Raw genomic sequence first — 20,994 nt, forward strand, 5'->3', positions numbered from 1 at the left:
CGAGTTAGTCTGAGTCACTCACTAAACTGATCTGGGTTGTGCGAGTCACTTGAGTCAGTATTGCTACTAAAGGCAAGCTGAGGCGAGCTTGCAATGTTTTGGACCGTCTACTCGACCCAACTGCATTTTAACACCAAACCTAACGTAGGTTTCACTTATTTTCACTTCTTTTTTACCTGTTCTTAACATGAACTTTAACCCTCTTGCTTATATATTATACACAAAGGATTGTAGGTCAGAATAGCCAGAAAAGCATTGTAGCCTGCACACTGCAAAATCCAATCCGGATGCAGTAGGACATCCTTGTATTCTTGGCATACTGCATTGGACATACTATGTATTGGGACATACTAAATCTTTGTCTGGCATATTAAACAGTATTATTAGTATGGGTATTGGAACGCAGGGAGACACTCTGCATAAGGAAGTAGGTTGGGATAGGGGATGGGTCAAATAACACAGGACTTTCACCCAGAAGACTTGGGTTCGTTTCCCGTTTATGCTCCGTGTATCACTTTGGTTACTGTATGTTACAAACCTACTTTTTTTCAACCCCCTCCCCCACGATCTTTTCTTATCCCTACATAGTTTTGTTTGAATTCACAACGTTAACAATGTGTTCCACGTGTTTAAAAAAGCGGCCGCAGTGGAGTGTCACCATTTGACGTGCAGTGCGTTGACAAGTAAGCGCCAATGTGATAACGTCAGTGTGTGATGAGCAGAGATGAGAACGTAGTTTTGTTTGAATTTACAACGGGACTAACCTATACGTTAACAAATGACACCAAGGGGTACCGGGGAGGCATTAAAAAGTGACGCCAAAGGGGGCCTGACCAAGCGGCCGTATTTGACGACTTGAAAGTGACAATTTGTTGCAATACTGCAATACCTATAAGCTTTGGCTGCTGTTCCTATAGACTAGAAGCCAGTGAGAGGTGCAAATCAGAGCTGGAGGGACTTCAAAATGGTTCATTGTTGTCATCATAATTTCTGAATTCATCCAAAACTGATCCAGAATACAAAAGTGAATTGATTTAAGACAGATAGATTATGATATCAGTTTTCTCAACAGTGCAATCTTTAGCTTCCATCTGCTCTTAGCGATGCATTTAACTTTAAACTCTGTGATTGGATGTTTCTTGCCAAAAAAAATGCACATTGGTGGTAACATCTCCCCTAAAGTTTGTTTACGTCTGCAGGCTTGTACCTTTGACTTTTTATTAAAAACAGGTTTGTCTAACACAGTTGTAAATCATTTGTTCTTATGGTTCCACCAGGAGAGTTTCCATATTATGTTTTGCTATTTTGATCTATTTTGTACACACAGCATCTATTGAATGTACCTCTTAAATACTTAAATAGCCCCGCCATCAGCCATTTTAAACAATCAGTGAATCAATTAATTACACATAAATGCAAGTTGTTTTTCGATAACTTGACGCCAAGTGGTGGAACATTAATTAATATGTAAAAACCCAAATGATCACTGTATCGATGTATTGTTTTCTGTGTCAGTGAGGTTGTTGTTTCTTGCATCCCACACAATGTATAATGATAATTGTTGGCAAATGCAGTATCTTTTAATAAGCTCACAGTCACCAATTAAAAAACTTGTCGTCAGACAGTGTGTGAGCAAATCTCTCCCTTAACGACATCTCCTGACAGCTCTTAACAAATTAGGACTCCTCCTAAATATGAGCTGGTATCTTAAATACAAACATCTCCAGGAATGCAATGAGCATTACAAATTGATAATATCTAACAGTTTAAGAGAAGTCAATGGTTACTCTTCTATGCATCCAGTTATAGCTCAAACATAAACTATAGCGCTCAGCCTTTTTCTGTGTTTCATTAAGAGATAATAATGTTGTATTTAATGAAAATGTCTCATAGTTTATACACAGTAGCATGTAAACTAATTGTCAAGTGTTGGGGAAAGAAAAGGAGGCAGGAATGCTTTCAGAGAGTAAAGACATATTACTTTTTTTTTTTTTTTTTTTAAATGGAATTTAATGCAGTTGCATCTTCGGAAAGACTTCAGAGATTTCAGAAGCTTGGAGTTAATGGAGGGAGATTTCCCACCATTAGTGATGATCATGTTTATACTGTATTATCTCATTCATTCTCACTGTATCACAAAAGTAATTCAAAACCTGATAAAAGCAGCTATGAAGATTAACAAGGGCACTCAGTGTGGTATTAAAAGGAAGTTTATCTACCTACTTTAGAGGCATTTCAGAAGTGAAATATAGCATTGATGAGTGTGAAATTGCAGGACTATTTATTTTAAAAGGACGGATCACATTATTAATCAGTGGCAGAGCATCTGTCCTGGTTGTGGGCCAATCAGAGGCTAGTTTTAGACCAGGAGGACAGCCTGCAGCCTGCGGTTACTGACAGGCTTTTAAATCCTTAAGTAAACACTCGACAGCTCCCCCCGCTGCAAGGTAACATTAACCCTCATCAATCAAACCTCACAGTACAGCGCATTCGCTCTGTACCAACAGGTTCATAACAACTGGGGTTCCCATGCTGGATCCTTTTCTAACTATACGGTAGTGTAATACCTGTCACATACACCTTTGCTCTTTAATCATGACTCACTTTGGCACTGAAAGAAGCATGAAGCAAATACTTGATGCCTGTTAAGAATTGTCTTTTTTTAAAAGCAAGAAAATCTAAATTCCCGCACACACTTTCCACCTCTGCATTTGGTTTTGTTTGTTGACGTTTCGGTCCCAGGGACCTTTCCCAAGACACGTATTAAGAATTCCCTCTCCTTATGAAGTTTTTTTCTGTCCATCATAATTAGCGCTAGCAAAAATAATGAACGAACAAATCCTTTGTATTGATTCTTTTTCGAGTTTGACATACACCCGGTCTGCACTGGTACGTACTGCTTCCAGGAAAATAGCCGCAACCTCGCACTCTACCAAATCAACTGCCAGCCATCAAAATGGAAGCATTAAAACCGTAAAGGAATAGTTCACCCAAAAACAATATAAATTGTATAAAGTACTGAGTACTCCCTAGTAGGGATGTTAACCATTTAGCGGTCCACCGACAATAAGGATTTTTTATCAGTTAAACAGTTAAAAACAACGTTATTAAAACAAAAATAAAAAAAGTTATTAAAAAAACTTTTAGGCTGTACAATCTATTTCTTAAAGGTCCCATGGCATGACAATTTCACTTTATGAGGTCCCCTAGTGGCTAGAAATGGTGATAGGTGTAAACCGAGCCCTGGGTATCCTGCTCTGCCTTTGAGAAAATGAAAGCTCAGATGGGCCGATCTGGAATTTTCCCTATATGACATCATAAGGGGAAAGGTTACCTCCCCTTTCTCTGCTTTGCCCGCCCAGAGAATTTGGCCCGCCCATGAGAAAGAGAGAAGGTGTGTCTCAAATCGCGCACTTCTGTACTTATACTAGCTATTTGAGTACACTCAATCTGTCACTCGTCGAAGTGTGGTAAATGCAGTGCACTACAAGTACCCGGATGGTGCACTCATAACGGTCAAAAAGTTGAGTGTGGATCGATGGACACTTTCCACCCTCAACGGTCGCCATCTTGGCTACGTAGCGGAAGGGGCGGAGCTAACAAAAGGTGAAAAACTTTCGATAATGGCGGCCGAATACGCGACAGCGAGACCCACGGAGTATTACAAATGTAAGTTGAACATTAGTCTTTTGCTATACTTGTATAACATATAAGCCACCTGTTTATGTATATTTGGTTAATTTTGGAGTCGGTGATGATTTTTGTACCGCGAATTATAACGTTAATTTGTACCGTAATTTGATGTGCTATCAAGCTAGCTTTAGCTAACCTTAGCTAGCTAACAGCGGCACAAACCAAAGAAGTTACGGGTACGTCTATAATCTTTGGTTTAACCACTGGCAAATAAGTTATAACCTAGCTAATGTTACATGTGTTGTGGTATACGGTTGTTTGTTGTGTTAAACTATCGTCCTCACTGTAGACAATTTTAGCGTTAGATGTGTGATCTTGTAGATATACATTAAGCTGCGAGCGTTAGTAGTAATGTTACAGTACGTTAATGTATGCTATGTTATAACGTATTAACAGTGCTGTTTGTGTCCTGACTTATATAATCGTTATGGACACAGACGTGGCCGTCAATGCTGCCAACTTGAGGGAAGTCCTCCTCTGCTGGAAGGGGAACGACCTGGCGGAGGAGAGAGAGGATTTCCCTGCTGGTATTGTGGACAGCACGGTGCACAGTGGCCCGGGGCATAGCAAAGGCTCTGGCTAAACCACGATAAGAGGTACCGCTGGCGAGCCAAAAGAAGAAGACAAGGGCCTCGATGACGGGTCCCCAGCCATGGTCACACACCGTGCCGAGGATGTACCGTTAAAGGATCCCCCTGGAGAGTCTGAAGTCCACCATCATATCACTTTCTCCATCAAAGTACAGGGCCAGCAATGAATAGAACAATGGGATATATTTAAATGTCTATTGGGTTGCCTCTGCTTTCACTCTTGTATTGTCACTGTAATTAATAGCTATTGCAATAAACACCCTTATATAAACATATAATATGACTATTTTCTATGTATGTTTTTTTATGTCAGTTGGACACCATTTGAATTGCTCAGATTTTGCTAAAATAACTAAAAATGGCCATTTTGGGTTGTTTTTTACAATGAATTAAGAGCAAAAGTATGAATATCATCATACCGGTAAGTCTACGGTTGCATAAAACAGAGGGCAAAAACAAGCAACAATAAAAACAATCACATTCATTTTGATGAACAAAGCAGAAATGTGTTTTTCACGAGTGACAACAGTGTTGGGAATGCTCTGCCCTGGTACAATTCACAATTTCATAGAAGAAGAAGAAGGAGGAGGACAGAGATGTTGTGATGTCATTTCCTGTAAGTACATAAGGCAGTGCGCGATTTGAGACAACACTACCCCGTCAAATTTTACGCACTATGCAAGTAAGTACGTAGTGTACGAAGTGCACTTCCGTTAGTACACTAACGGAAGTGCGCGATTTGAGACACACTAAGAGACATCACGGCTTGCAAACAAGCGAAGCATGGCAGTTGGTCAAGGCCACACCCCCACCCTCCACCTTGCCCCCCCCTCTCTCCTCCTCAATAGCATTTAAAGCTATAGACACAGAAATGGCACATCCTAAGGAAAGCTCATTGTGGAACTGGCTCTAGTGGCTGTAATTCTGCACCAAGATACAGTATTAGGAGACCACTGAGGCCTATATAAAAGCATCCAAAAGCAGCATGTCATAGGACCTTTAACTGCTAGTTAACTTGCTAGTGCTAACTTAGCATTAGCAAGTTGCGTTTTACGCTCTTTTTTCTCTGCTTGTGGATCTCTGCTGCACGGCACTCACAAAGAAGAGCTCCGTGACACATGGCACTATAACGATGAGGACTGGTGGATTAAATTGTCCGTCCTACACACAGAGTATACCAGGTAGACGCACAGCTGACAACCTTGTAGGTGGAGGCGCTGGGGACAGGCTCAGACACGCCGCGGGCCGCAGTGGACTTGTGCCGGTCGCCCAAGCGGTTCCAGGAAAGTGGCTGCATGTGTCCAAGACAATGCACGAAACCTCGTGGCTGTGCAGCTCACAGGTCCGTGGACAGCTGTGGTACAGAACGTATGTCCAAGCCTCCGAAACGGGTGAACTGGGACTCTGTTGCTGCTTGTCAGTTAACAGTTAATGATGTTACAACAAGTGTCGGCTATCAGTCAAAAAGAAAAAAACTCTAAATTAGCATCCCTATGGCAGTTACATTCTAAAGCAGAAATACATATCCAAACATTCAGTAGATTGTCTACTGTGGAGTTTTCAGTCTCCTTTCCATTGCTGCATGATTTTCACAAACTACAAAATGCTGGTGGGGCTGGGAGTTAGTATATGTGTCCAAAAACAACCAAATCTCAGAATACACAGTGTCTCAGAACACCTCTGCAGGTGGTTTGAGGAAGCAGCATCAACATCCCTCTATGATCTTCTTACTCTCAAAATCAGCTAAACATGTTAATGCGATGGTGATAACAGGGTATGAGATGCCTTCACGGCAACAAAAAAGCTAACAAACCCACCGAACAAAACAATCCAGCACAACTATCACATGTAAGGTTGCTTTCCTCTTTATAGCCTGAAGTTCAACATTTAAGCCAAGACTCCAGATTTAACTCAATCACCCTTTTAAATGTTCTTCCCACCAGCAGGTTGTAAATAACTAATAAATCACAATGAATCACAGCCAGAGTCTTTATAAACACCAATCAACTCTGCATGTGTGGGTGTGTTTGAGCACTTGCGTTTGCTCTACAGACCCCTAAAACATATAAAATCTCTATCTTATCTGTGTTTTCTTTCCAGATTGGCTGGCAGTCCCGCTGCAGCGAACTGTCGCGAACACATACTCATAAACCATAAACGCACACTCAGCCATTGTTCCATGTTTCACTTGGAGCAGATGACAAACGTTATCAGACTCCAAACCCATAGCATCGGCCAAAACACATTAGGGAAATAAGGCGGGTGTCCCTCCCAGTCCACACAGCCAAGATATCCAGAGAGGACTGTCAGGAAAAATGATCTGTGTTATTAGTTGCGAGAGATGGCTTTAAATTGTAGGTTTCAACACAATCAACATAATCTGATGGTGTGTGTGGAGGTCAGTGCGAGGACTTTCTGGTACTCACACACTGCAGGATGCTCCTTTACACACTTGTTTTACTCCAGTACCGCCATGCTTCACACATTCACACACTCTGCTGTGGAAGACGAGGCCGGTCAGTGCATTGGCACATTCAACTAAATTTCAGTCCTTTAATTCAACACGGTGTCTTTGTTGTTGCAATAGGTCTAACTTCCCCATTTAGACTCCAGGGGATCTTAGGCCAAACACACATTTAACAATGATTTGATAATTACCACAGCTAAGTTAGCTACACAGAGTAGACCATTACATGATTCTGATGTGTGGCAACAAATGTTGGCTCGGTTCATACAAACAAAAAGTCTGAGAAGAAAACGAGCATTACACCAAAACAAAGTCTTGACAGATATTGCCTTCTAGGTTAAGACACATAAAAATAAATTACAGCACGCCTAGTTCAACTCCAGTCGGGGATTTTTTTATGCATGTCATACTCCTCATCTCCTGTCTGTCTCTTTACTATCAAATGTTCATTAAAGGGTGAAAATGCCAAACATGTTACTCAGAATCAGAAATACTTTAATAATCCCACGGGGAAATTATTATTGTTACAAACTCCAGATATACAAACGACATATATTATACAGACAACATATATAATAGGAACAGGATATAAATATATATAACTATATATATATATACTCTACTGCGTTGTTGGAAAAAAAGCTGAACAACACGTGACACGTGTACAAGTGATTGAGAACGGTAAAATAATGGACTGCACTGTGAAAATATTACAGATTCATAATTTAAATAATAAAATCTAGTAATGGAATATGAAAAGTGAAGTGTATGACACCACGTCATCAGCAGCAGTTTCTTGTGGTGTTGTGCTGTTAGCTGGAAATTCAATGTGTCACATCCTGATGGCTTTAAATAGTTTGCAAGATTGATAATATAACGCTGTGAAACTTGTAGACAGTGAGGGATGTATCATCATTACTATTATTATCATAGTCATAACCACTGGTGTTGTGTTTAACAGTTCCTGGTTAAAAAAGGCTGATAACTTCTGACATTAACACTGCTGTAACCCCCAACTCCCCATTTATGGATTAATAAAATATATTGCTTCTATTTGTAGTTTTAGTTCCCCAGTGACTTGCTTCCTTATTTATTGAAGGCCAAATAATGAAATTTCTATTATACGACTATTCTACTATTTCTATGTACAATGTCAGGGACTTCATATTGATCCAAAGAGTATTTTCTTTCTTCAACCCTCTCTCTCTTTCTCACAATGTAGTTCCTGTTTACTGTCATTGCCAAGAAGCAAGGTATGATAAGTAAGTTATAATTAGGAAGAAGAAAAAGGGGAAGGATAGACAGAAGGGTGGGGGCAGGATGTTTTTTAAGTTTATCATGACAGAAATTCAGGAAACCTGTAGAGACGCAGCGATCAGACAGAAGTGAAATAACCAGCTGGAGTTTAATAATCTGACGGAGGATCTCAGCATCCGACAGCAACATAATGAAGAGCTTTCTTCTACTCATCCTCTCACTGATGATAACAGGTACAACAAATATCTCCTCACTGACAGATACAATTAATTAAAATTAACTTGCATTTTAAAGTATACTTTGAAGAGATTTTAGGAACAGGAAATATGAGAAAAGTACTAGTAAATACAAAAAATATACAATCAACCAGTTTAATAGGACTAATCTGTGATCTACTGATTAATCCTGAGAGTGTGTTTCCGATCATGTTCCAGACAGACAGTGTATGTTTTGTTGATAGAGATCATATTCAGACTGCAGCTCTGAGATTGTTTCAGAATCTGACATGATGTGAACTTTTCTCTCTGATCTACAGGCTGGGAGGCCTCATCTGAAGTGAAGGGATGCACAGACGGATGGGTGGAATTCACCTGCAAATCTCCAAAAAATAAAATATATCAAAAAGTTGATGTAGTTAAGGGCAGCAAAACAATCATACAAAGCACTGAAAAGAATGTGTGGCAGACCGAGGGCAGATTTTCTGTTCACCATGATAGAGAAAATAGAAAGCTTAGAGTGGTCATCAAACAACTTCAACGTGGGGACTTTGAGGATTACAAGTGTCAATTTATATTTGACCAACAATCTGACTGTGATGAAGTGGACTTGAAAGTTGGTAAGAAATGCTGCCTCTTTTCATCACTGTCTCTCATGTCCTTTGTTAAAGCACTTTGTAACTGTGTTAAAGAGTAACTACACCCTCAGATAATTAAGTATTATACATGCACACTTAGACATACAGTACTCATGTTGCTCTAGTCATCATCTACTGAGTAACCAAGTTACAAAAACGGGAATTCAATTTGCCATAAAGCACATAATAAAAGTAATGACAAGCAGATATATTGTAAAGATTTTCACGTTTTACTTCCCTTTTCTTTTTTATTACTTTTGAGCTGCATACAGAACAGCTAAAACCACCATCTCATGTGGCAAAAGACACAAAGGAAACTCCAGAGTCATGTTTTTCTGCAAAGTGAACGGGATGGGATGGGTTGAATTCATCTGCAAATATCCACAACTATATATATAGTGTTGATGTAGTTAAGGACAGTTTAAAAATCATACAAAGCATTCAAAAGAATGTGTGGCAGACCGAGGACAGATTTTCTGTTTACCATGATGCAGAAAATAGAAATCTAAGGGTGGTCATCAAACAACTTCAATATGGGGACCGCAGGGACTACGGGTGTATATTTAGATTAAACCAAAAACTCTGGCGAAGACTTAGAGGTGGAATTGAAAGTTGGTAAGAAATGCTGCCTCTTTTTCATCACTGTCTCTCATGTCCTTTGTTAAAGCACTTTGTAACTGTGTTAAAGAGTAACTACACCCTCAGATAACTAAGGAATCATACAAGCACACTTGGACATACTCTTCAAATCATCATCTACCGTACATAACTAACCAGGTCCAAAATCTATTTGCCATAAAGCACATAGTACAGGTCATGACAAACAGACAAAATGTAAAGATTCCACATTTTACTTTTACTTTTTATTTGCAGATGACGGCTGCCAGACACCGTTTAATCAAACTGCGTACAGAACAGCTAAAACCACCATCTCATGTGACAAAAGAAACTCTGAAGTCATGTTTTTCTGCAAAGAGAAGAAGGGTTCAATCTGTGAGGATATTTTATCAACAAAATCTTCTCCGAAGTCAAACGGGTCCTTCACTCTCACAGAGACCAGCAGTAGCTTCAACATGTCCATCAGTAATGTGTCCTCAGAGCATGCTGGTGTCTACTGGTGTGGAGTGGAAACAGATAATGGAAGTAACAGAGCTGCACTCAGAAAAATACAGCTGGAGGTTAAAGGTGAGAAACAAACATCTGACACTTTTAGGTTTGATTTACTCACACATATAATGAAGGTGTCTCTGAAATATGATGTTAAATACAGTTACTGAACAACACTGTCTTTCTGTCTGCCTACAGATACTATTACTAACTTCACTAAGTCTCTAACTGTTGGACAGAATCTCACATACTGGTGTAAATATCCAGCGGGTACTACGATAAAAAAATTTATCTGTAAAGGAGAAGATCCATCTATATGTGAACAGATAGTAAGCACCGCACAGCGCAACACTGGAAAGTTTTCCATGATGGATGACAAAGTGAAAAATATCACCATAACAGTGAGAAACGTAACAACAGAAGACACTGGAACATACTGGTGTGGAGCAGAAAGAAATGACCCAAAACAGAGCAACCCATTCTTCCACAAACTTGTGATGACTGTCAGTGAGTTGTAACATTATTTTATGGTTTGGAGGGGGGTGCGATTCACCGCAGAGTTGTGCGGCGATGAGAGTGTCACTTAAATGTGTGATGTCCTCTTGAATTGAAACTTTTTGCCGCAAGCATTCAAAATAAATGGAAAGACTTATGTTTTTGCCGGACTGTCTGAGAACTGATGCAGTGTGTGTGAGCCAGCCAGTGCCTCACAGCATTGGCATTATGCACGGCCGTACTATATTTACCTTTAACAAATCGCATGAAAACGACACCAGAGGCCTGTACTACGAAGCGAGATCAACATGTCCTGGATTTCTTTCAGTTACCCGGCTTCACCTAACCTAACAACCGCGGTCCCGCATAAGCTGTATCACGACGCTGGTTATCAACTAGTTCAGTCAACCCAGGTTTTTCCAATCTAGAGACGCGATTGTTCACATAAAAGAGGTAGTGTTTGCGCACCACGACCAATCGCAGACATCTACCAGAGCCGCATATTTTACATAAGAAAAGCAAACTATAATTCTACATGAATATGAATAACACAGACACGGTTTTACAGGCAAAACGCAATACAGTCGCTGCTGCAGGAGGAAAGCTGGCAAAAGAATAGCGGACGCTGTAGATGCGTAAATCACAAGGCTTATCAATATCACTCCCCCATCTGTCAGGCACAAGAACGGACCATAATTGTGAAACGCTTGTGCTTTCCATAAACTGTCGTTTAGCCTATTATTTCAGTTGCAACCCCGGCAGTGGGAAGCCATCGTCAAAGCAAATAAAATATATAAAAACATAATTCAAACTGATGTGCGCATTGGCAACACACGGCTCAAGAAGCCAAGCCGATATGTAATTCCCTCCCATTACAATCTATGTATTTCATAAATATACACATCAGGGAATGCTAACAGGGTTATCGGTCTCTAAATGCTTTAACTTTTATGTGCGCACTCCTTTCTCCCCCTCTCCCTCTCTCTCTCTGCCCACCGAGCTCCGCCTGATCTTCTATAAGAACGGTGACGCCGTTATCAATCGAGTATTGATTGGTCAGTAGGCGGTGCTTTAACATTGGTTGATCTCTGATCTCCAACTTAACCTGCTCCCGACCAGGTTAGGTGTTCAGCATAAGTTACCACGGTGATTGAACCCGGTAACAAGTGATCCACCTTCGTGATACAGAAAACCCTGGGTTGAACCTGAAGTTAGCTCGTTAACGCCAAATCTTGCTTCGTAGTACAGGCCTCTGGCTGCTAAAGTATACCCATACAGACCTACAAACATCAGACTACTCACATGTAACTCAACATTTCTTCGTTTTGGGCTGAGATGGACGATATAGAGCTGCATAAATTACCCAGCGGCTAGCGAACATTTAGTTACAAGCACAATCCCGACAAAACACCACAGTGAAATTTAAATAAAAAATAAATATTCACATCACAAAATTGTAAATTGAATACCTAGCCAACGAACGAATATCAGAATAGTCGAATATTCAAGTCCAGCTCTATTGGTTATAATGCAAATGCAAGGGCTTTCACCAGTGGGCCATGGGCACCATTGTGTTACTACAGTCGGCCGTAACTGACAGTTAAAGGTGCTCTAAGCGATGTTGGGTGATGTCACTTCTTGTTGACGTTCGAAGTATTGTCAAACAAAATGGAGGCTAGCTCGCCCCTCCAGCCTCCTCATCCTGTCCCCTCCCTTCCACTCTCTAACCCCCCAACCCCCACCCCCAAATCCTTCTTGTCAGTTATTGGCTGGAAGACTGTTTGTTATGTTTGGTGGTGCAGGTTGACCAGTTTGTTTTTGTTGCAGTTTGTGGAGCCTAGGCTGTCTACAGAGACCGCTTTTTTTTTACAGTGTGTTCAGGGGACCGGCAGCTAGCGGATAGTGAGGAGATGTTTGCTGTACGTGACAAAAAATACTGTAGCATAAAAAACGTGTGACATCGCTTAGAGCACCTTTAATTGCAGAGGACACCCTCTGTTTGGAGTTTGCATGTTCTCCCTGAGTTAGAGTGGGTTTTCTCCAGTTTCTTCCATTACTCCCAAAGTCCAAGACATGCTGGTTAGGTTAATTGATAACTCTTAATTGTCCGTAGGTCTGTTGTTGACTGGCGACCTGTCCAGGGTGTAACCCTGCTTTGCCCAATAACTGCTAGGATCGGGTCCAGCCTGGGGCTGGGGAAAAAAGTCAATTCTTAGACACTATGCGATTCTCTCTGAAAGATTATGGCTTGATGCAGAAGGGTCAGTAATCAGAAATTCAACTCCCCAAACCATGCCATTGCCATGCCAATGTTTGAGTGCCATAATTCTCACAGTAAGAAGTATGGCCAATGAGCCACCATTGAATGTTTAAAAAATGTGTAAATGTAATCTGATGTATTTTTTTGCATGTGCACATCCTAATACAAGTTGTGTCTAACTAAACTAAATGATAATGGAAGTAAATTCATCAGTTTATTTTAATTATGGCTTATTTCACATACCATACAGTATGTTTTAAAAGTAGCAAGTAGTCACACAGTGAAAAAATAAATAAATCATGTATAGAAATAAACAAATATTTGTTTAATCATTGCATCATAGCCCTCTGAAACGGAACTGAATCGTGAGGTGCCTAGAGATTCCCACCCCTAGCCCAGCCCCAATGAAACCCTGTTACGGATCTGTAAAACATTTGTGGTTAGAGATAATGATTGGATGGAAAACTGCTGCTCCCCTATATAACATGTTTACCAAAATAAAAATAAAAGCTACAGTAACAAATGTACAGTATTTTGTTTATCTCATATTATATCTAGTTGCAGTGCCTCCAACAACACTGAACTCCTCTACTATCTCAACATCAACTCATCCAGTTCCTACATCTGCTTCTTCCACCCAGTCGACCACTGCATCTGCCCACAGCAATGGTGAGAAAGCATTTCTGAAACCTACTGCAGCCGGAGCTTAGCTTTATGAAATGCTTACCAGCATCAAAATAAAAGCAACAATAACCACGGAACACTGATAATCTTATAGTTCATCTTGGCAAGTTATGTTAACAAATAACTGTGTTTTTAGGAAGATAATCATTTAGCAGTGTTGACCTGTACAGTTTCAGGCATCAACTTTCATCCAACTTATATCATCTTTAAAAAAAAAAAAATGGATCCGTCCAAAAGTAATAGTTACATGACAAGTCAGTTAAAGTCCTATGTCCCCTTGATGTTCCAACTACATCACGTCCTGGTGAGGAAGCACTTTTGTTTACTGAAACCTCCTGCAGCAGATAAACCCTTCTGGATGAGTCGTGTGTGTTTAAATAAAGCTGCTTGTCTTTTAGTTGTGTGGTTGTGTCTCCTGCAGGGGCCTCCTCGTTACCTGGAACCATAGCGGTGGTCGTCTGTGTGGCTGTGCTGGTGCTGCTACTTATTTTGGTCCTCGTGCTCAAACGTAAGAGACTTCTTGGAACACACACGTACATGGATACACACTTTTTTTCTTACTGGAAGTAGGTGGGCAAGCAGTGATTCAATAAATGTATTAATCAATAATTACAAATAATAAAAAGGTCCAAACTAAATGTTTTCATGTCTGCAAATTAATATGTGTACAGCTTTCAGTATTTTACTCATTTCTATATACAATAGTCAGTCATAAAATATTTTTCAAACAAACATCAACAGGTGTAACTGTGTCTGCTTGTTAATTTCTTTCTTTCTTTTTGCAGGATTTCAGCGTTCAAAAGAGACAAGAAATAGAGAACAGAACAATGAGGTTAGTGTACATAAGCCTACCTAGCCATACCAGCTAAATGCTAACATTAGAATGCTAGAACCTCTGCCACTCTGGTTAGTGTTTAATGTTAGGATCACAAATGAATGATTCCTCCTGTGTTTGTCTTTGTTCTCTGGAAGGATGGTGCCTATGAGGAGATACAGGAGCGCCTCCAGAAGCCAGGCTCAGGAACTGCACTCAGCACTATTTATGCCACAGTCAACGCTCCCACAAACCCCTCTGCCTCGCAGCATTACTCCACGGTCAACTTTCCCAACAGCTCTGGAGAAGCTAGTGGTGACACATATTCTACTGTGTGGGACAGCAGCCATAGTCCCACCCACTCTGCTGTCAATCATCCATCCAGACTTTCTGAAGACCCTTTCTATTCTACTGTCAACAACCCACAGCAGCACTGAGACCAGTCCTGATACTCTTCACTTCATTTTTTATGGGACTTTATTTGATCACACCAGGCTTCAGACTTCAGGATTCATGACAATGTTCAGTTTGTTTGATTCAAGGTTTAGTCACAGGGCTTCACTGATATACACCAAGTTACCAGTTCTGCAACCAGCACTGCAGTTCAATACAACATGTCCAACTACCACCTCAATAAGGACCACAGAACTCAATCAACACCTCTGATCTATATTCATTATAATAATAAGAGTTAGTCCAGGACAGTTGGATTAACAAGAAAATCATTACAAATGGCACCACTTGTATGATTTCAGAAGCATACCTACAATAGCCAGGAGTAAAAAGCAAATGTTAGGCTATAAACAAACTACACCACCTTGGCATGACTTCAACGTCTCCACCACTACACTGATGGAGACGCTTAATGTCCCCAACAACCTTTGTTGTCTCATTTAGCCACTTGTTAGCCACCGCCTTTTTTAAGACTCATAAAAGCTTCAAAATTGTGGAGTATTTACCGAAGTATTTTATGTCGCAGAACAAAACGTGAACTAGGGGTGTATGATATATCGACTCAATATCGTTTTCGCAATATCACGCTGCGCAATATTATATCCAAAGTGGATATAATACATAATAAGTATGTATAATACATAATAAGTATGCAATATTTTGTTTATTTTGTGGAGCGCTGTGTCCCGTCCGTTGGCTGTGTGGCTTAGTTGTGTTTGATTTAGAGCCCGCTTGAAACGCTATAATGATCATGTTTCATTGGCCAGTTACCGTGCCACTTGCATATGTTAGTGCACGTCAGTGCACGGGTCCACTATGTGACAAACCCTATAGAGTGTACCACGGGTCCACTACCCTATGGAGCGTACCACGTGTGTGCATATTTTGACAGAGTGACAGTGTAAGTGAAGATATAGATAGAGACAACAAAACGGAACGAATCAGAAAAGAGAAAGAAAAGTTGTGTCCTGTTCTCTTTATATATTTTATACTGTACAACCAGTAAAACATGTCCTGTTCTGTAGACATGGTCCTTATTTATTTATTTCAGTTCTGTCAGTTGAAATAAACCTTGTGTTGTAAGAAAACTTGTTCAATTTATTCTGAATCTATTTTGATGCGTTTTCCCATAACTTTTGTAATTTTACATGTTATAATATCGAAATTAATATCGATATCGCAATATTCGTAATCAATATCGCAATATCACATTTTTTCAATATCGCGCAACCCTAATGTGAACATCTCTTAAGCTTGTGTTAACCGCAAAATGTGAAAATGCCAAACATGTTACACTACTGCGTTGTTGGAAAAAAACCTGGACAACAAGTAGTAACAACAGAGGATTGAGAAAGGTAAAATAATGGACCGCAACGTGACAGTATTACTGACACCACCCTATCAGCAGCAGGTTCTTGTGGTTTTGTGTTGTTAGCAGGAAATTCACTGTGTCACATCATGTTGGCTTCATATAGCTTGCGAGATTGATAATGCAATGCTGTAAAAATACTCGTAGACAGTGGGGGATGTATCATCATTACTACTATTATGTTCATAGTCATTTATTTTAATTATTAGGATCCCCATTACCTTGGCCAAAGAAGGTTGCTGTTTATAACAGGTAATGGTTTAAAAAGGCTGATATTTTCTGACATTAACAATGCTGAAACCCCCAACTTCCCCTTTATGGATTAATAAAATCTCTTGCTTCTATTTGTCTTCTATTTGTCTTGCTTCTATTTGTTACCTGGAACCATATCTGTGGTCGTCTGTGTGGCTGTGCTGGTGGTGCTACTTATTTTGGTTCTCGTCTGCAGACGTAAGAGACTTCTTGGAACACACATGTACATGGATACACACTTTTTTTCTTACTGGAAGTAGGTGGGCAAGCGCGATTCAATAAATTAATTAATCAATCAATACAAATAATAAAAAGGTCCAAACTACCTTTTTCATGTCTGCAAATTAATATGTGTACAGCTTTCAGTATTTTACTCATTTCTATATACAATAGTCAGTCATAAAATATTTTTCAAACAAACATCAACAGGTGTAACTGTGTCAGATCTTTCCCGGTCCGTTGTACAGTAGGTCCCGCTGTGATGATACAGATTAGCGTGTGATTCTGCTTGTTCATTTCTTTCTTTCTTTTTGCAGGATTTCAGCGTTCAAAAGACACAAGAAATGGAGAACAGAACAATGAGGTTAGTGTACATAAGTCTACCTAGCCATACTAGCTAAATGCTAACATTAGCATGCTAAAGCCTCTGCCACTCTGGTTAGTGTTTAATGTTAGGATAACAAATGAACGATTCCTCCTGTGTTTGTCTTTGTTCTCTGGAAGGATGGTGCCTATGAGGAGATACAGGAGCGCCTCCAGAAGCCAGGCTCAGGAACTGCACTCAGCACTATTTATGTCACAGCCAACGCTCCCACAAACCCCTCTGCCTCGCAGCATTACTCCATGGTCAACTTTCCCAACAGCTCTGGAGAAGCTAGTGGTGACACATATTCTACTGTGTGGGACAGCAGCCATAGTCCCACCCACTCTGCTGTCAATCATCCATCCAGACTTTCTGAAGACCCTTTCTATTCTACTGTCAACAACCCACAGCAGCACTGAGACCAGTCCTGATACTCTTCACTTCATTTTTTATGGGACTTTATTTGATCACACCAGGCTTCAGACTTCAGGATTCATGACAATGTTCAGTTTGTTTGATTCAAGGTTTAGTCACAGGGCTTCACTGATATACACCAAGTTACCAGTTCTGCAACCAGCACTGCAGTTCAATACAACATGTCCAACTACCACCTCAATAAGGACCACAGAACTCAATCAACACCTCTGATCTATATTCATTATAATAATAAGAGTTAGTCCAGGACAGTTGGATTAACAAGAAAATCATCACAAATGGCACCACTTGTATGATTTCAGAAGCATACCTACAATGGCCAGGAGCACCACCTAGGCATGACTTGACGCTTAATGTCCCCAACAACCTTTGTTGTCTCATTTAGCCACTTGTTAGCCACCGCCTTTTTTAAGACTCATAAAAGCTAAGAAATTCACAAGTGGAGTATTTACCATTGTATTTTATGTCGCAGAACAAAATGTGAACATCTCTTAAGCTTGTGTTAACCGCCAAATGTGAAAATGCCAAACATGTTACTAGTAGTAACAACAGAGGATTGAGAAAGGTAAAATAATGGACCATCAATGTGACAGTATTACTGACACCACCCCATCAGCAGCAGGTTCTTGTGGTGTTGTGTTGCAGGAAATTCATTGTGTGTGGGGTGGGAGAGGTTTTTGATCTTGTTCAATTGTGTTTGTCTGTTCTGTATGTTCAAAAATATTAAAAAAAAATTAAATACACGTAGACATTGGGGGATGTATCATCATTACTACTATTATTTTCATAGCCATTTATTTTAATTAGTAGGATCCCCATTAGCTTGGCCGAAGGTTGCTGTTTATAAAAGGTAATGGTATAAAAAGGCTGATATCTCCTGACATTAACACTGCTGAAACCCCCAAACTTCCCCTTTATGGATTAATAAAATCTCTTGATTCTATTTGTCATTGTATTCTTTCCAAGTCAGTTGTTTTTACATTTAGGAACTGATGTTGATATGATTTACTTATTAAATCAAAGCCAAATAATGAACAATGGTGAGGCATTCTGTTATACCACTATTCTACTATTTGTGGCATATTGTGGCGTTTATGTCAGGGACTTTCTAATACAAAGTGTATTTTCTTTCTCATGACTATTTCTGTTTACTGTGAACAAAATGGTTAAAAAAAAGGAGTTATAATTGTGAAGAACAAAAAGGGGAAGGATAGACAGAAAGGTAAGGCAAGACGTTTTTAAGTAACATATTATGACAGAAATTCAGGAAACCCAACTCTTGAGACCGACCAACTGTAGAGACGCAGCGATCAGACAGAACTGAAATAACCAGCTGGAGTTTAATGATCTGACGGAGGATCTCAGCATCCAACAGCAACATAATGAAGAGCTTTCTTCTACTCATCCTCTCACTGATGATAACAGGTACAACTAATACCTCCTCACTGATAGATACAATCATTCAAATGAAAAACTGTTTTCAATATGTTTACTAAATAAATACGAGTAGAAGTCCTACAGTAATATGCTGTACTGCTACTGTACCACTGTACTGTACTGCTACATAACTCCAGTAATTGCAACAACAATAAAGTGTAATAACAGTGTTGATAAAAAAAAAGCAGAGGCTTTTTCTGAAAATATACAATGAAAGAGATTAATATGACAAATCTTTGACCTACTGAGTGTGTGTTTCCGATCATGTTCCAGACAGACAGTGTATGTTTTGTTGATAGAGATCATATTCAGACTGCAGCTCTGAGATTGTTTCAGAATCTGACATGATGTGAACTTTTCTCTCTGATCTACAGGCTGGGAGGCCTCATCTGATGTGAAGGGATGCACAGACGGATGGGTGGAATTCACCTGCCAGCATAAAACAATTCTACAATATCAAAGAGTTGATGTAGATAAGGACAAGCAAACAATCATAGGAAGCACTCAAATGAATGTGTGGCAGACCAAGGACAGATTTTCTGTTTACCATGATGCAGCAAATAAAAAGCTCAGAGTGGTCATCAAACAACTTCAACGTGGGGACTTTGAGGATTACACGTGTAAATTTATATTTGAACAGAAATCTGACTGTGATAAAGTGGACTTGAAAGTTGGTAAGAAATGTTGCCTCTTTTCATCACTGTCTCTCATGTCCTTTGTTAAAGCACTTTGTAACTGTGTTAAAGAGTAACTACACCCTCAGATAACTAAGGAATCATACATGCAGACTTGAACATACAGTACTCATATTGTTCTAGTTATCATCTATTGACTAACCAAGTTACAAAAAATGGAAATAATTTTGCCATAAAGCACATAGTACTAGACATGATGGAAATATTTCACACATTTTACTTTTCTTGTTTATTTACAGATGGCGGCTGTCAGACACCATTTAATCAAACTGCGTACAGAACAGCTAAAACCACCATCTCATGTGACAAAAAAAAGTCTGAAGTCATGTTTTTCTGCAAAGAGAATGGTTCAATCTGTGAGGATATTTTATCAACAAAATCTTCTCCGAAGTCAAACGGGTCCTTCACTCTCACAGAGACCAGCAGTAGCTTCAACATGTCCATCAGTAATGTGTCCTCAGAGCATGCTGGTGTCTACTGGTGTGGAGTGGAAACAAATAAGGGACGTAACAGAGCTGCACTCAGAAAAATACAGCTGGAGGTTGAAGGTGAGAAACAAACATCTGACATTTTTAGGTTTAATTTACTCACACATATAATGAAGGTTTCTCTGAAATATGATGTTAAATACAGTTACTGAACAACACTGTCTTTCTGTCTGTCTACAGATACTATTACTAACTTCACTAAGTCTCCAACTGTTGGACAGAATCTCACATACTGGTGTATATATCCAGAGGGTACTACGATAAAATTCATCTGTAAAGGAGAAGATCCATCTATATGTATACAGATAGTAAGCACCGCACAGAGCAACGCTGAAAAGTTTTCTATGATGGATGACAAAGTGAAGAGAAATATCACCATAACAGTGAGAAACGTAACAACAGAAGACACTGGGACATACTGGTGTGGAGCAGAAAGAAATGACTCAAAACAGAGCAACCCATTCTTCCACAGGCTCATGATGACTGTCGGTGAGTTGTGACATTATTGTATGGTTTGGATGTAATCTGACCCCTGTTCAGATTGTAGTTATCTTATTGATGGATGGTGAAGTTCACCTGTGACAGGTTCAAGTTACAATCCCAAAGATCTCTGTTTTGTTCTCTTTGGCGCCACCTTTAGTGATAAGCGGTAATTAAGAGACCAAAAAAAAACCTGACGCCGCTTTACACACAAGTAAGTTGAAGAGTGAGTCTGTTCTGTTAACTCCGTCTACCCTCTCTGGTGGACCAATCACTGCTCGCTGATAGACAAACGCGTCACTAACTGTGCAACGATTGTGATGTCTGAAATGTCGCCACAGACACGCCTAATAATGTCAATCAGTGGACCATTTGCCCAATCACCATTGTGTTACATCATCCCACAGTAACAAATGTACAGTATTTTGTTTATCTCATGTTATATCTATTTGCAGTGCCTCCAACAACACTGAACTCCTCTACTATCTCAACATCAACTCGTCCAGTTCCTACATCTGCTTCTTCCACCCAGTCGACCACTGCATCTGCCCACAGCGATGGTGAGAAAGTATTTCTGAAACC

General features: G+C 39.9%; 1 protein-coding gene and 1 long non-coding RNA gene across 8 annotated transcripts in view; both read left to right on the forward strand.

Annotated features, from left to right (window-relative positions):
• Positions 1–3,419: 3,419 nt before the first annotated feature.
• Positions 3,420–4,561, forward strand: LOC118495246. Its single transcript, XR_004897574.1, has 2 exons — positions 3,420–3,669; positions 4,131–4,561. It is a non-coding gene; the product is annotated as an uncharacterized LOC118495246 (long non-coding RNA).
• Positions 4,562–8,087: 3,526 nt separating this feature from the next.
• LOC116034604 (polymeric immunoglobulin receptor-like) overlaps positions 8,088–20,994 on the forward strand; it is a 32,678-nt gene continuing 19,771 nt past the window's right edge. For 2 of the 7 annotated variants that reach the window (XR_004897571.1, XM_031277322.2), the window contains exons 1-4: positions 18,528–18,737; positions 19,124–19,428; positions 19,689–19,992; positions 20,868–20,974. Coding sequence is in view for 6 of the 7 variants with exons in the window: in XM_031277322.2 (XP_031133182.1) it covers positions 18,695–18,737; positions 19,124–19,428; positions 19,689–19,992; positions 20,868–20,974 (759 nt within the window). In the remaining variant the exon portion in view is untranslated. Of the gene's footprint in view, positions 8,241–8,542; positions 8,843–9,733; positions 10,046–10,165; positions 10,475–13,280; positions 13,645–18,527; positions 18,738–19,123; positions 19,429–19,683; positions 19,993–20,112; positions 20,448–20,867; positions 20,975–20,994 lie in introns of those variants that run through there. The other 5 variants (XM_036001982.1, XM_036001981.1, XM_036001980.1 and 2 more) reach the window with 5 other exon arrangements.

This window comes from Sander lucioperca, chromosome 6 (genome assembly GCF_008315115.2).
Source record: "Sander lucioperca isolate FBNREF2018 chromosome 6, SLUC_FBN_1.2, whole genome shotgun sequence".
Lineage (NCBI taxonomy): Eukaryota > Metazoa > Chordata > Actinopteri > Perciformes > Percidae > Sander > Sander lucioperca.